At 49.8% G+C, this 15,731-nt stretch overlaps 1 protein-coding gene across 1 annotated transcript; it reads left to right on the forward strand.

Annotated features, from left to right (window-relative positions):
• The first annotated feature begins 4,477 nt into the window (after positions 1-4,477).
• On the forward strand, positions 4,478-6,685 carry LOC123085201 (putative pentatricopeptide repeat-containing protein At3g49142). The gene has a single exon (XM_044506808.1). The coding sequence runs from the start codon at positions 4,502-4,504 to the stop codon at positions 6,491-6,493; it is 1,992 nt and encodes a 663-aa protein (XP_044362743.1). The 5' UTR covers positions 4,478-4,501; the 3' UTR covers positions 6,494-6,685.
• The last annotated feature ends 9,046 nt before the right edge of the window (positions 6,686-15,731 follow it).

Here is a 15,731-nt window from a genome sequence, read left to right on the forward strand (position 1 = left end):
CGTGTCCGTTTGGACTTGCCTATGATCTAGGAGTCCTAGAAGCGGTTGGGTTACCCACGCCCGTATTGATGAGAATCCCGAAATGAGGGGACACGATCTCTGCTTTGACAAGACGTGCCAAGGAAACTGCCTCGCATAACGCGCTGAGGTGGGATAATGAAACGATTTGGATAAAGGCTTGGCCGTGGCGTGTCGCACCACGGAATACGTCAGCAGATTAGATTTGTGTTAATATTATAATTCTCTCTATGGCAATATGTGGAAACTTATTTTGCAGAGCCGGACACTATCTTTGTGTTCAAGATCTTCTATGAAGTATTTGGAGGAGGAACCTGCCTTGCAATGCCGAAGACAATTTGCGCACCGGACTCATCGTCATTGAAGCCTGGTTCAGGGGCTACTGAGGGAGTCCTAGATTACGGGGTGTTCGGATAGCCGAACTATACCTTCAAGCCGGACTCCTGGACTATGAAGATACAAGATTGAAGACTCCGTCCCGTGTCCGGAAGGGACTTTCCTTGGCGTGGAAGGCAAGCTTGGCAATACGGATGTTCAGATCTCCTGCCATTGTAACCGACTCTATGTAACCCTAACCCTATCCGGTGTCTATATAAACCGGCGGGTTTTAGTCCGTAGGACAACATACACATCAACAATCATACCATAGGCTAGCTTCTAGGGTTTAGCCTCTCTGATCTCATGGTAGATCAACTCTTGTAATACCCATACCATCAATATTAATCAAGCAGGACGTAGGGTTTTACCTCCATCGAGAGGGCCCGAACCTGGGTAAAACTTCATGTCCCCTGCCTCCTGTTACCATCCGGCCTAGACGCATAGTTCGGGACCCCCTACCCGAGATCCGCCGGTTTTGACACCGACATCGACGATCGAATCTCGGGCAATTAACATACCAATGACAAGGGGAACAACGTATGTAGTTATGTGGTTTGATCTATAAAGATCTTCGTAGAATATGTAGGAACCAATATGAGCATCAAGGTTCCGCTATTGGTTATTGACCGGAGATGAGTCTCGGTCATGTCTACATAGTTCTCGAACCCGTAGGGTCCACACGCTTAACGTTCAGTGACGATTGATATTATGAGTTTATGTGTTTTGATGTACCGAAGGTAGTTCGGAGTCCCGGATGTGATCACGGACATGACGAGGAGTCTCGAAATGGTCGAGACATAAATATTGATATATTGGACGGCTATATTCGGACACCGGAAGGGTTTCGGGTGATCTCAGAGAAAACCGGAGTGCAAGAGGGGTTGTCGGACCCCCCCCCCCCCCGAGGGGGGGAATGGAGCTTGATGGGCCCTAGCGGGGAGAGAGAGGGGCCGGTAAGGGCAGGCTGCGTGCCCCCTCCCCTTGAGTCCAAATAGGAGAAGGGGGGTGACGCCCCCCTTGCCTTTCCCCTCTCCCACTCCTTCTTTCCCCCTCCTAGTGGGACTAGGAAAGGGGACTCCTGCTCCCACTAGGAGGAGGACTCCTCCTCTTGGCGCACCCTCCTAGGGCCAGCCGGCCTCCCCCCTTGCTCCTTTATATACGGGGGCAGGGGCACCCCATGGACACACAAGTTGATCATTGATCTCTTAGCCGTGTGCGGTGCCCCCCTCCACCATAATCCACCTCGGTCATATCGTAGCGGTGCTTAGGCGAAGCCCTGCGTTGGTAGCTTCATAAACACCGTCATCACGCCGTCGTGCTGACAGAACTCTTCCTTGAAGCTCTACTAGATCGTGACTTCGTGGGACGTCACTGAGCTGAACATGTGCAGATCGCGGAGGTACCGTATGTTCGGTACTAGGATCGGTCGATCGTGAAGACGTACGACTACATCAACCGCGTTGTCATAACGCTTCCGCTTACGGTCTACGAGGGTACGTGGACGACACTCTCCCCTCTCGTTGCTATGCATCACCATGATCTTGCGTGTGCGTAGAATTTTTTTTGAAATTACTACGTTCCCCAACACTGGAACCCCCCGGGAGGTATATGGGCCTTATTGGGCCATAGTGGGAGAGAAGAGAGGGAGGCCTAGAAGGGGGCGCGTCCCCTCAAGCCCAATCTGAATTGGGTGGGGGGCGGCCCCCCTTTCCTTTCACCTCTCTCTCCCTTCCTTCCACTCCTAGTCCAACTAGGGAAGGGGGGAATCCTACTCTCGGTGGGAGTAGGACTCCCCATGGGGCGCGCCATAGGAGGTCCGACCCTCCCCCTCCTCCGCTCCTTTATATACGGGGGAGGGGGGCACCCCATAGACACACAAGTTGATGATTGATCTCTTAGCCATGTGCGGTGCCCCCCTCCACCATAATCCACCTCGGTCATATCGTAGCGGTGCTTAGGCGAAGCCCTGTTCCGGTAGCATCATCATCACCGTCATCACACCGTCGTGCTGACGAAGCTCTCCCTCGACACTCTGCTAGATCGTGAGTTCGTGGGACATCACCGAGCCGAACGTGTGCAGATTGCGGAGGTGTCGTAACTTCGGTACTAGGATCGGTCGATCGTGAAGACGTAAGACTATATCAACCGTGTTGTCATAACGCTTCCGCTTATGGTCTACGAGGGTACGTGGACAACACTCTCCCCTCTATGCATCACCTTGATCTTGCGTGTGCGTAAGAATGTTTTTGAAATTACTGCGTTCCCCAACACTATTTACTAAGCAAGGTATTATTCTTGACCTAAAGGTCATAAATGCCTAGACCATCTTGGTCTTTTGGTCTATACACCACACTCCATTTGGTAAGCCAGTACCTTTTATTTTTGCTTTCTCCTTGCCAAAATAATTCGGATTTAAAATAATTCAGTCTTTGCAGGACCTCTCTTTGGGAACTAGGAAAAGAAGAGCATATAGAGAACCATATTTGTCGGAACAGAATTGATCAAGACAAATCGTCCTCCAACTGAGAGCAACTTGTCTTTTCAACTGCTCAATCATTCTCTAATTGATCTTCTACATGGTTCCACTCCGCATTAGTGAGGCGCCCATATTAGGCCAAGTATTTAATTGGAACTGACCTTGTCCACAGCCGAATAAATCAGCTTATGCAACAACCTCCTCTCCGACTTCTCCAAAGCAAAATAATTCACTTCTATGAAAGTTAATTTTAAGAGGAGACATTTTATCAAACGTTGAAAGCAGACTTTCATGTTCCGAGCCTTATCCACCGCGACCCCATCCTGCGTCGTCGCACGTGCCATCGAGATCCCAGCCGATTTTTGCTTCCCTCACATTGCATTTGCACCATCTTCCTGCAACAGCTGCCACCCCGTTGTCGATCGAATCTGGCTGCCGCATCGCCTACGGTCACTGGATTCACCGTCCCATCCCCCGATACCGATTTCATCCATGTGGCACCTGATTTGTCCGCCACTCCGCCAGGCTACGCCGTGCGAGGATGCCATGTCCCCCCCTGTCGCGAACTCCACGACCTACCGTGGCATTTGACTCCGACTGTCAGGCCACTATGCTGCCAAGATCATGTGCGAGGGGCGAGCGAAAAGTGGCTCGACAATTTTGAGAGTCCGGAGCTTGCCGCTCGCACGTACGACATGGTGGCATGGAGGTATGGCCGGCTCTGTTCCGAGCTCAACCTCCTCGAGGTAGAGGAGGCGGGGTTCCTCACCCCTCCTATGTGGACCGTGTCCCATAAAAAGGAGAAGGCAAACCGCCTAGCTGATGTGCAACACACCTTCGAGGGTAGGGACGCGTTGTATATGCAGAAGTTCGCTGAGGCCTATCCGGACCTCATGGCGGCGGAGCTTGCATTCTCCGCCGAGAAGACAAGCAGTGCAGGAAGAAGGAGGACGAGGAGCACCGTCCGAGGGTCTGCGTCAAGATCGATGATTTATTCCACCAGCTTGACAGGTATGGTTGGGACGAGGAGGAGGGGGTGAAGCCGTCTACCGGCAATGACCACGAGACGGGTCCCTCTGATGGAGGGGCGAACTACATCGACTTTGATGAGGAAGTACAGTGAAAAGAAGTGAGGAGTAGTAGTGTGATGATCTAGTGTGGAGGTGAGGAGGAGTGTGATGATCTATGTCAATATTGTTTAATTATCTAGTGTGATGCCGATTTTGTTGAATACTTCTTACTAGAGTTTAAAGTTTCAGAATATGTGTTCATGTTTGAAAGTTTCAGAATACTCTCTCCGTTCAGAAATACTTGTCCTCGAAATGGATAAAATAGATGTATCTATAACTAAAATAAGTCCAGATACAATTATTTGGAGGACAAGTATTTCCGGACGGAGGAAGTATGTGTTATGTGTTATGGCAGAGAATTTTTCCGGTACCCAAAACTTTCTCTCTTCAGCCCTAAAACCATTTTTGGACATTAGATAATACATTATCTGTTGATGATGCTCTTAGCCACTTCAATTTGCACGCCAAATTGCGAACTCTATATTAGCAGTGCTGTTGTGGCACCACACAGGTCAGTCAAACGTTTGCTGCGCGGGTTCCGCCGCGCCAAAATAGTTTGATGAACCTGTCGCAGAGCCTCCTCCTGCGCCCGCCCCCGGCCGGCGGCCAGCATGGCCTCCTCCACCTGGTGGACTCCTGCCGTGCCGCCGCCCACCTGCCCACCCTCCGCGCCGCGCACGCGTGCCTACTCCTCCTCCAGCACCTCCCCTCCTCCGCCGTCGCCCGCGTCAAACTCATCCAGGCCTACGCCGCCTGCTCCGCGCTCCCCGCCGCCCGCGCCGTGCTCACCTCCTCCCCCGATCGCACCACCGTCTTCTTCAACGTCCTCCTCCGCGCGCTCACGGCCGCATCCCTCCACCGCGAGGCACTCATCCTCTTCGCCTCCATGCGGCCGCAGGGCCCCTCCTGCTCCCCCGACCACTACACCTACCCGCTCACTCTCAAGTCCTGCGCGGCGTCGGGTAGCCTACGTCTCGGTGTCCAGATCCATGCATCCATTGCCAGGCTCGGCCTCGACGCGAATCTCTTCGTGGCGCACTCGGCGATCAGCATGTATGCGCGGTGCGGCCGCCCGGACGATGCTTACCAGGTGTTCGATGAAATGCAGCACCGGGATGTCGTCTCCTGGAACGCCATGATCTCTGGGTTCGCTCACGCAGGCTTGTTTCAGAGGGCCGTGGTGATTTTCAGGGAGTTGGTGGGGCTGCAGTGTCCACAGCCTGATGCTGGGACCATGGCAAGCATCCTGCCCGCCATGGGTAATGCCAAGGCAGAGGACATCACATTCGTGAGGGAAGTGTTTGAGAAGATGCAGTTTAGAGGACTTATTTCTTGGAATGCTATGCTGTCTATATATGCTATCAATGGACTGCATGTTAAGGCTGTGGAGCTGTTCATGAGGATGGAGAAGGATGGGGTTGAGCCAGATAGGATGACATTATCAACTGTTCTTCCTTGTTGCGGACAGGTCTCGGCATTTTCACTGGGGAAACGAATCCATGAAATTATCAAGAGGAAAAGAATGTGCCCCAATATGTTGCTGGAAAATGCTCTAATGGACATGTACGCCAACTGTGGATGCTTGAAGGATGCCAGGGAGGTATTTGATGCCATGAGTTTGCGGGATGTAGTATCATGGACCTCGATCATTTCTGCATACGGCGTGCGTGGTCATGGGACGGAAGCCATCAATCTGTTTGAGAACATGCTAGGACAGGATCTGCAACCGGATTCTATTGCCTTTGTTGCTGTTCTTGCAGCATGTAGCCATGCAGGCCTCTTGGATGTTGGAAAGCATTATTTTGATTGCATGACTAGTAGATATCAGATAACCCCAAAAGCAGAGCACTATACATGTATGGTGGATCTTCTTGGGCGTGCTGGGTGTATAAGCGAGGCATATGATTTCATTTTGGCGATGCCTATCAAGCCAAATGAAAGAGTCTGGGGAGCCTTATTAGGAGCTTGTCGGATTCACTCCAATATGGACATTGGGTTGTTGGCAGCAGACAGTTTGTTCAGAATGGTGCCCGATCAGACGGGATACTATGTGCTATTATCGAATATTTATGCTAGGGCTGGACGATGGGCAGATGTTACCTCGGTGAGAAGTGTCATGGCAAGCAAAGGTATCAAGAAATTGCCTGGTGCTAGCAATGTTGAGATAGGAGATCAGGTCCACACATTTCATGTTGGTGATAGATCTCATCCACAATCCGAAATGATCTACAAAAAGTTGGATGAGTTGTTAGGAAGGATCAGGGGAATGGGTTATAACCCAGGAGTTGAGGGTACACTTCATGATGTTGAAGAGGAAGAGAAGGAGGGCCATCTTTCAGTGCACAGTGAAAAATTGGCTATTGCGTTTGTTCTTATAAACACTAGTCCAGGGACACCCATTAGAATAACAATGAATCTCAGAACGTGTAGTGATTGCCATCATGCTGCAAAACTCATTTCAGCTATCACAGATAGAGAGATTATCCTTAAAGACGTCAACAGGTTCCACCATATAGTACAAGGAGTGTGCTCATGTGGGGACTATTGGTAACCAAGTATAGGATTATCACATAGTGCATTCTTAACATCAAGTTGGTCTGATTGATGAGGAAAGACCTTAGTAAGAAGATTGGCAACTTGTGTGATTTCTGGGTTGACTGAGATGGTAATTGCATGTGCAACATTTCGTTCATAAATGCAGCATCCATGTGCTACTCTGCATTACCAGAGTCAAAAAGAAAAATACGAAGACTCATCCAGGGAGTGAGCATCTAATTTTCTGATCTTATTATTGGTTCAGTAAAAGCAACAACTAGAAAGTGTTGTTGTTTTCAAGACCCATGCAATGCAAGCTACTCCCTCCGTTCCAAAATAGATGACTCAACTTTGTACTAACTTTAGGAGTAGGATATAACTTTCTTTGATGTATGAAGGCAGGTATCAGGATACATGCTTTCTGGGAGAACCAGAAGCATCGATTACAAATCTCCCACCTGAACAAGATCCATATTAGCGGCGATTCTTCAGAAATTGGTGGCTGAGCTAAAAAAGTGATTAATCAAGATCTCATACAGGTCTGTATTTCGTTGCAATGCTACCTTTCATGGTTCCTACAATCCCATTCAAAAATATCAAGCAGAAAATCATCACATGGGTAAGAGTCACATCAATTAGCCTTGGTAACCATACAGCATGGTCTGTACCCACATGGATCCACTCCTTAATTTTGCATTACTAATAGACAAACAAGGATTCCATACTAGATGCGAAAGAACAAAAAACACTTCTCTTGCCCTTACACAAATTTGAGGCATGGTTTTGTTGTCCTCTCTTAGTTTTGATCACGATAGCTGTCTGTAAGTCTTCCTTTTTATAGTGCAGTTAGTATTTATGAGAATGATGCGCTGAAAGCAACTGTACTCGGTTCAGCAGCTTCATGAGCTATATTAGTTTAGTCAGTCCAGTTTGATTATGCAGAATTAAATCACAATTTCTCTGTACAGTGCCCAGGCTTGATGGCGCGGTCAATAATTTTGGAAAAGGAAAGTAGAGAGGTGGGTTTAAGTCTCTGCTGAGAAACAGCTTGCTATGATACCAAATGTGGACCAAAGGAGATCTCATATGAAATTTGCTTTCCGAAAGGAACTACATAATGCACTAATCAATAATCATGCTAGTTTTATGATATTCCTAATGATTTGGAGACACTTTTCTTGTTAAACAAAGGTTTTGAAGGCTTTGGCCAAAGGACAGGAATAAGCCTGGCCAGTCCTAATTATTGGACTAATAAAATTTGAACCCTGCATCTCTTTCCAAAAGAACACCTACATGACTTTGATCTAAAATATCAGAGCAGGCATTAGGCATGGCATTGCCTTTCCAGCACCCATATGTCCTTGTTTTTTTTAATGAAGAACTATAGCTGGGCTGCAAGGGATCATGTAGGCCTTCTAACTAGTTGTCTGGGTATTATGTGCTCTCCTCATTCAGTGTTGTCACAGCCTTTCCTTCGTTCAGCAATATTCTGCGACCCTCTTGCCCATCAACATATACTTACTGCGTTGATAAAATGTGGGTGAAAAAAAACATGGAAGATGATGTGATTGTGTGGAAACATAAAAATGATGGGGTTTACTCCGCGGCCTCAGCCTATAGGGCCCAATTCTTGGGCCTGGTGATATCCCCCTTGGACCGCATGATATGGAAGAATTGGGCACCACCAAAGGTCAAGTTCTTTGCTTGGTTGGCCCTTAGGACAGAATTTGGACTGCCGACAGACTTGCAAAACGTGGATGGGAAAATTGTGGCTTATGCCTGCTTTGCAAACGAGAGCCCGAGACCGGGCCACATCTCTTCTTCAAATGTCGTTACACCATCAGACTCTGGAGCATGCTGGTCGCAAAACTTGGCCTTGAACATGTCGATATATCTACATGGCACTTGGCGGGATCCGTTGAGGAGTGGTGGGATAGAAGAACCGGCATGGATATTCCATCACGTAAGGCCATGGCCTCTCTCACCATGCTTGTCTCTTGGGCAATTTGGAACGAAAGGAATGCCAGGGTCTTTTGACATAAAAATGCACCGCCCCCGATCGTCCTCAACATCATCCTCGAGGAAGCGAAACTATGGGTCGCCGCGGGTGCAAAGAAACTAAGGGAAATCATAATACGCGCGTAATTGTCATGCGGTATTGTATGGACACTCGTAAAACTCTATTCCTCTCTTAATTAATATACCCAAATTCTAAAAAGTGCACGCGTGCTATTTAACTGAAACGAGCACACCCGCTACGCGACAGGCAAGCAACCAGCGGTAAGGAAAGAAAAAAAAGTCTGTCGATATCTATCCTCAGCTCGATTGCAATTTCGTCGCCTCGATCCCCTTCCTCGCCGACGCGGATGCCCATGAGCTGGACGGAGTAGGCGACGCGGTCGAAGTACGGAAGCGGCAAGGCCGGCTGGTACAGGGGCGTGTAGTTGAGAGACGGAAGGTGGGCAGGTCGCTGTGGGAGTCCGAGGAGCAGCACGCCGGCGTCGTCGCGGCCGGAGATGCGGCACGTGAAGTGTGGGGTGCTGGCCCGCGAGACCAAGGAGAGGGCGCCCCTGTTCATGCCCAGCAGCCCGGCGCTCGGGCCGCCGACCGGGACGAGTCGAACCCGGAAGCAATGCAGCGGAATGCCGCGCACAACGGCAGAGATGTCAGTCGCGAGCGTGCCGTCAGAGGAGGACCCGTCCGCGCGTAGGAGAGCGAAACGCTGCACCTGCTCGATGCCGCGTTGCAGGCCGGAGGCGACGGCAGGTCACGGGAGCGGCACTGTGCGGAGGCGTAGGGCACGGCGACGAAGGTGGTCGAGCTCCTCGGGCCGAAGGACATCACGTTGTTCCTGGCGTAGAACAGCAAGGACAGCTCGCTGCCGGTGTCGAGCACCATGGTGACGTTCTGCGGCGGCGAGCGAGACAGTGAGGCTGACGTTGTGGTGGAACCACATCTTGCTTGACTGCCATGGCAAAACTGCTCGCATAATGAACAGGTTTATTCTCTATGTCAGTCCTTGTCCGCTACATGGTCGTGGATAGGAATCTTGGATGGGAGCCTACTTGTAATGTAATTACCACAATTCTAGAAAGAAATGAGCAGGCTTTTGCAGATTTTAGGTCTCTTTTTTCTTCTAGCAAATTATCACATTTTGGGTCCATTTGATGGTTTCGGAACATCATGAACTAGACCTGGAACTAGAACTACCATGAGAGAATTAATAACATTGATTTTCATTGTGGTTGGGAATTTTTAAACAACTTCCCGCAAGCTAATGCATCTTTGTTTGTGATGTAAACGGTACAAAAGCAAACTTAGAGCCTGTTCAGTAACACTTCGGCTTCAAACACTATCAACTCTACGCCAGAGCCAGGTCAAACGCGACGACTCCCGGAGTTGAACTCTTGGCTGCTAGGTCATGGCGTATTGTAGTATTTGTGGAGTTGAACTCCCGGAGTTGAAAGAATGTTGATCAAAAGAAACTTTAGAATGATGTTAGTCATTGAAGAGTCATGATAGCCATATTAGAAAATCATTAGTTTAATAATAGTCACCATAGGCAATTTGACAGCAAATTTGCTTCTTGTAGCACCAAAATTGCTCAATATAGTATCAAAGTTGCTCGAAAAAAATAGTTTGTCGAAGGCAACTTAACATGTAATCCTAGTCAACTTGACGGTCATGATAGCCAACTTATGGGAGCACCGAGTTGATAGGTAGTCACTATATGCAACATTGCAATAAAGTGCTTCATGTATCACCAAAGTTGATAGGTAGTCATGGAAGACAACTTATAGGAAATGCTAGACAACTTGTTAGTCATATTAGGCAACTCAAAAGAACATTGGACTGATAGGTGACCGTGATACATAACCCAACTAAAAGTTGCTTACCTTGTTTCAAAAATTGCCTCCCCGTCCACCAAAAGTTGTCTATCTGACAAGAAAAAAAGTTCATCAAAAGAAACTTCATAGGTGGCGCTAGGCAAGTTGACGTTCATGATAGCCAACTTATAAAAGCATTGATTTGATATGTAGCCGTCATAGGCAACCTAGCGACGAGGTGTGTTATGTAGCACCAAAGTTGATAGGTAGTCATGGTAGGAAACTTACATGTGATGGTAGGCAGCTTGGTAGGCAACTTATAGGTGATGGTAGGCAACTTGGTAGTCATCATAGCCACTTCAAAAGAACATTTTGATGATAGGTGACCATGATACACAACCTAGGCGAAAGTTGCTTACTGTAATAAAAAAGTTGCCTCCCGTGGCATGAAGTTGCTTGAGATTTTTCTTCATCAGAAGCAATTTCATTGGCTACCTAAGCAACTTGAGGTCATGAAAGCCATCTTTATAAGAGCATTGAGTTGATAATAGGTAGTCCTGATAAGAAACCAAGGTGGGTCACGTAGCAACAACTTGGTAGTCATGGTAGGCAACTTAAAAGTGATGCTAGGCAATTTCATAGTCATCATACCTAACTCAAAAGAACATTAGGATGATAGATGACTATGATACACAACCTAACCAAAAGTTGCCTCTCCGTGGCACCAAAGTTGCTTGAGAAAAAAAAGATCGTCGAAAGCAACGTCATAGTTGACGCTAGGCAACTTATATGTCATGCTAGGGCAATTTGGTAGTCATTGTAACCAACTCAAAAGAACATTAGGGGTAAAAGTTGCCTACTGTAGTTCAAAAGTTGCCTCTCTGTGGCAAAAAAGTTGCTTGAGAAGATAAGTTCATCAAAAGCAACTTCATAGGTGACGCCAGGCAACTTGACAATCCTGATAGCCAACTTTATAAGAGCATTGAGTCGATACGTAGTCATGATAGGCAACCTAGCAATAAGTGCTTCATATAGCAGCAAAGTTGATAGCTAGTCATGGTAGGCAACTTACACGTGATGCTAGGCAATTTGGTAGTCATCATAACCAACTCAAAAGAACATCTGGAATGATAGGTGACCATGATGCACACCCTAACCGAAAGTTGCCTACAGTAGTACAAAAGTTGCCTCCCCGTGACATCAAAATTGCCTGAAGAAAAAAAGTTCGTCGAAACATATCGATATGGGATCTAGTTTTGAAGAGCTCGTCGCCAGGGATCTAACAGTGAAAACAGATCTTAATTTTGATGCTCCGTTCAAAAGTTATGACTTTTTTTAAAAAATTGAACACACAAAATAATTGCACATGGGACAAAATCTTTCTTTTTTTTGAAGTGGATTTTGCATCATAGCATTAGGACAAAAACTTACCTTTTTTGGGTGTGTGCTCCGGAATGCTAGGGAGCACATGTGTGCTCCCTAGTCGCGTCCATTAATATATGAGGCAAATCTTTTGCCCTGTTTCAAAAAAAAAAAGTGCTCAGCACCAGCAAATGATATGATCTATAACTGGGCCGCACACCTCTCGTACTAGGGGGGAAGCCGAATCTTGTGTTGAATGGGTCCATACCAAATCCGTGGTCCATGTTGGAAGCCTTGGAGGTGGACTCGACACCGCATCTACCTTCTAATTATATCAGCTTGCAAGTGAGTCCCTACTGCATTTATTGTCGAGAAAAATCAGATGGTTGCTCTGTGCACTTGTCACGGTCATCCGAGACATCACTTCCTGTCCACCTCTGTTACAGTCGAAGAGACACGTACTATCACAGTTGAAGAAATCAGCATGATACTACGACGGTTTCTGTTCTGTTACAGAAACGATACAGTGCTGCAATAAATCGGCGCTGTCTTGGTTAGTGTTTCTATCCATCCATTTTATGTGGCTTGATTTATTTATTTCGGGGTTCATCTACTGGGAAATCTTCTTCGCCGTGCGAAAACTGGTGGATGGATGCACATGATCTGATTCTTGACATGGCCGACCAGTGTTTTCCATTTCAGTGAAATGGCAGTTCATGTATTATCATCATTGTCAGGAAACTTAAATACATGCACATGCTCTGATTTTTGACACGGCAACAAAACGAGAGCCAATCCCAGCTGAACACACGCGGATCCTCGTGCCGCGTATCGTATCGTACGCGAGCCCCATCTCCCGCACCGCATGATTTTTGTGAACATTGCATCATAAGCAACAAGCTTTTGAAGTTTTGATCCAGCAACAACCGCCGATGGAGGTACGTGCGTGGGGTTAGAGCAAGACACGGGTCGGCGAACGCTGCTGGCTTTAATGCGACCCCGTGACAGGTTTCGTTGGGGCGCAGCGCTCTCGGCGCGCGCGATGTCTCACCCGCCCGATCGATCCATCCATCGATCGAACCCACCCAATAATTGGGACGCGATCTTCGCTCACTCATCCTGCCTAAACATTAGGTAGCAGGCGAGCCTTCTTCCTCGCCGGTCCTTTTCCTGATGGATGGTCTCATCCCCCGCTCTCTCCATCGCGCGCCCAGCAGCTGCCATGCTGCGCTGCGTGCGTGGCCGTGTGCTCTGTTTACGTTGCATGCCGTCGCCACTAGGCAAGAGAGACAGCGAAGCTTTGGAAGCAAGCGCCTTTGGTCTAGAAAAACATCCATGTTGCCGCGTGAATCGTGTCTGCCTTGGTGAGTATGATTCACTCTGCCGTACGTGGCGTCAGCTCCATCGGGCGACCAGCGGGAGCTTGCTTAGGCCCGAGGCGACACGATTAGCGGACAGTAACGCTGAACCAGACGGATTTGAAGTCAGGTCGCTGTGTGTGGAGGTAGTTACGGGGAGCTAGCTAGCTAGCTTGTCTAGGGGAGATGCTGTTCACTACTCCTACTTCACAAGTTCACATCGCTTTACTTGGACCTAGCGACGGAATCTTTGAACCGTTGTTGCATCCTCTCGTCCTACATGCTCATGTGAATGATTCCGTTTCTTTGTGCGTTTTCACTAGAGTGCAAGCATGGTCAATGTGAGTTCCATAGTTGCTGTTGCTGAATTGGCAAATTTGATTCAGACTTGGGAAGCACGCATGCACAATGCAGACACCCATGGAGTGTGTTTATATATATGTAGTTCGAGGGAAAACAAATGAAAGGCAAAGCAAGCTCAGTAGTGCTTTTGTGTATCTTATTATGGTGGAATCATGCACCCCCTAAAACCCATTTGGCTAATAACTTTCTTGTGCAGCAACTTGGCGACCATACGCGCGTCCTGCAGCTTCATTTGGATAGTGCTTCGTCCCATGAAGAAAAGAGACTGTACAGAACCTATAAACGAGAAACAATAATGCGCATCCGTAGGGCTTGACAGTACACTTTCACTTTCCAAGCTCACAGGGGTGATCGAATGTGCCTTTTGATCTTTCTGGCCGACACAGTGCAATTATGTTGGAGAAAGATAAATAGAGGCTAGCATGTGCATAGAACGCGCACTACCCCTGTATACGAACGAAGGACAAAATTATTGTACGACCTGGGCCAAAATGGGAACGTGCTTTATCATGGCGATTTTATTTAGAAATAGTTTGAACCACACGTATCATTCATTCATCTGCTTGTTGCCTGCCCAGAGAGTTAGCTTTGCCCTTTATCTCATTCATTCATCAACAAAAAGGTCAAGGAACGCTGCTACTTTCGTTCTGTTATCTTCAGCTTGACATACAAAAACAGGTAAAAAGGAACAACTTATGTGTTGTTCACAACACAAATCATCACTCTGACGATGACGATGAAAAGAACACGAGGCTCGCCGCAAGGCCATGCGTTCATCTGCTCTGGCGCTGCCGCTGCCACTGCCACTGCCACCGACGGTCGGTCGAGCGCTCCATGCATGCCGATGATGGCTTTAATTTGGCATGTACTTTCTGACTAGTAGTCTCGTGGTAGCAGTAGAGTCGTCGGTTGCGTTTGCGCCTCCGTCCCTGCTGCCGCGCCTGCTAGTGGCGCGTACGTACGTAGCCGCGCGCTCTGGCAGCACAGCGACCGGGCGTCCACTTCCCGCTCGGCCGCGCGCCACCACGAAACCAAACGCACCCGGCACCCGTACGGCGACCGGATTCCTCTTGCTCGTCCTCGCACGGCTGCATCGCATGGCGTCCCTTTCCTTTCGAGGCAAACATCAGCGGCCGCGCCCACCGGCGACGCGCCGCCAACCGCGCCGTACGTACGTGCGTATACCGGCCGCGTGGCCTCACCTGCATGCCGCTACGTACTTGGACGTGCTCGCTTGGGGCTATGGCTGGGGCTGGGTCTGGGCAGGCCGGCGCGGCGTAACTGCGGCGACAGCGACCCAGCGGGAGGAGGAGGAGGAGGACGGGCCGACGGCAACTCCCCTCCTCGGGATACCGTCCGGCCCATGATTGGCATGCATGCGCGACACGTACGCCGTCGCTCGCGCGCGGGGGGCCTCGGCCGGTCGCGTACGGGCGTGGGGCCTGGTCGCCACGAATACTACTACTAGATCGTTTCGCTTCGTCGTGCAGTTAATAAGTGTGCGTGTGTGATGTGTGTCGTCAGTGGTGCACTATGCACTGCTTGTGTTTGTTTGTGGCTCGGGGCATCTCCAGCCGCGCTCTCAGGAGGGCTCTCCAAGCGATTTTTTTACACCGGCATCAAAAAACAGTTCAGTCGCGTCTTCAGGAGTCTGATTTTTGCCGGCCTGGGCCGAAAACAGCGCCGGCGGACTCAGGCCGAACCCGGCGTGCTGGGGGCGCCCGGGGCGAACTGTTTTGACGCGAAACAGCCGCGGGCCCGCCGCATCAGCGACACGGCACCTCGTCTTCCCCCAACGGCCTCAGTTCCCGCGGGGAATCAATGCCAAGGCTGCCGCCGGTCAGCCTTGCCATTGATTCCTCACAGGCGACGCGTCACGGGACGACGCGCCGACGCCTCCCCTCCCTCGCACGCGTACACACGGGTGCGGCGCGGCTATATAGCCGGTGGCCTGCACTCGCCTGTGCCCACACCAGCCCCGCCTCCCGCCGCCGCCCAGCTCCTCCCTCTTCCTACCTCTCCCGAGCACCGCCGCCCAGCCCCTCCCTCTATCTCTCTACCTCTCCCGAGCCCGTCGCCATGGCGGAACGCTTCCCTGGAGACGAGGCGGCGGCCAACGGCTTCGGCCGCCGTTCGCTCCGCAAACAGGAGTCCTGGCTCCTGTTCCAGACGAACATCCCGGCGTCGCCGGACATGCGCGCCGGGCCGACGGGTGGAGGCTCAGCGCTGGGGGAGTGCCCATTCCCCCGTTGCCCGACGCCGTGACGAAGCCGAAGTACTTCGCCGAGGAAGTCGAGGTCGTGCGCGTCTCCCTCACCGACGCCCAACTCTCCCTCCTCCAGTA

Source organism: Triticum aestivum, chromosome 4A, assembly GCF_018294505.1.
Source record: "Triticum aestivum cultivar Chinese Spring chromosome 4A, IWGSC CS RefSeq v2.1, whole genome shotgun sequence".
Lineage (NCBI taxonomy): Eukaryota > Viridiplantae > Streptophyta > Magnoliopsida > Poales > Poaceae > Triticum > Triticum aestivum.

Excerpts from the sequence above, each read along its gene's own strand:
- LOC123085201 (XM_044506808.1), top strand. The coding sequence starts at position 4,502 with ATGAACCTGTCGCAGAGCCTCCTCCTGCGCCCGCCCCCGGCCGGCGGC.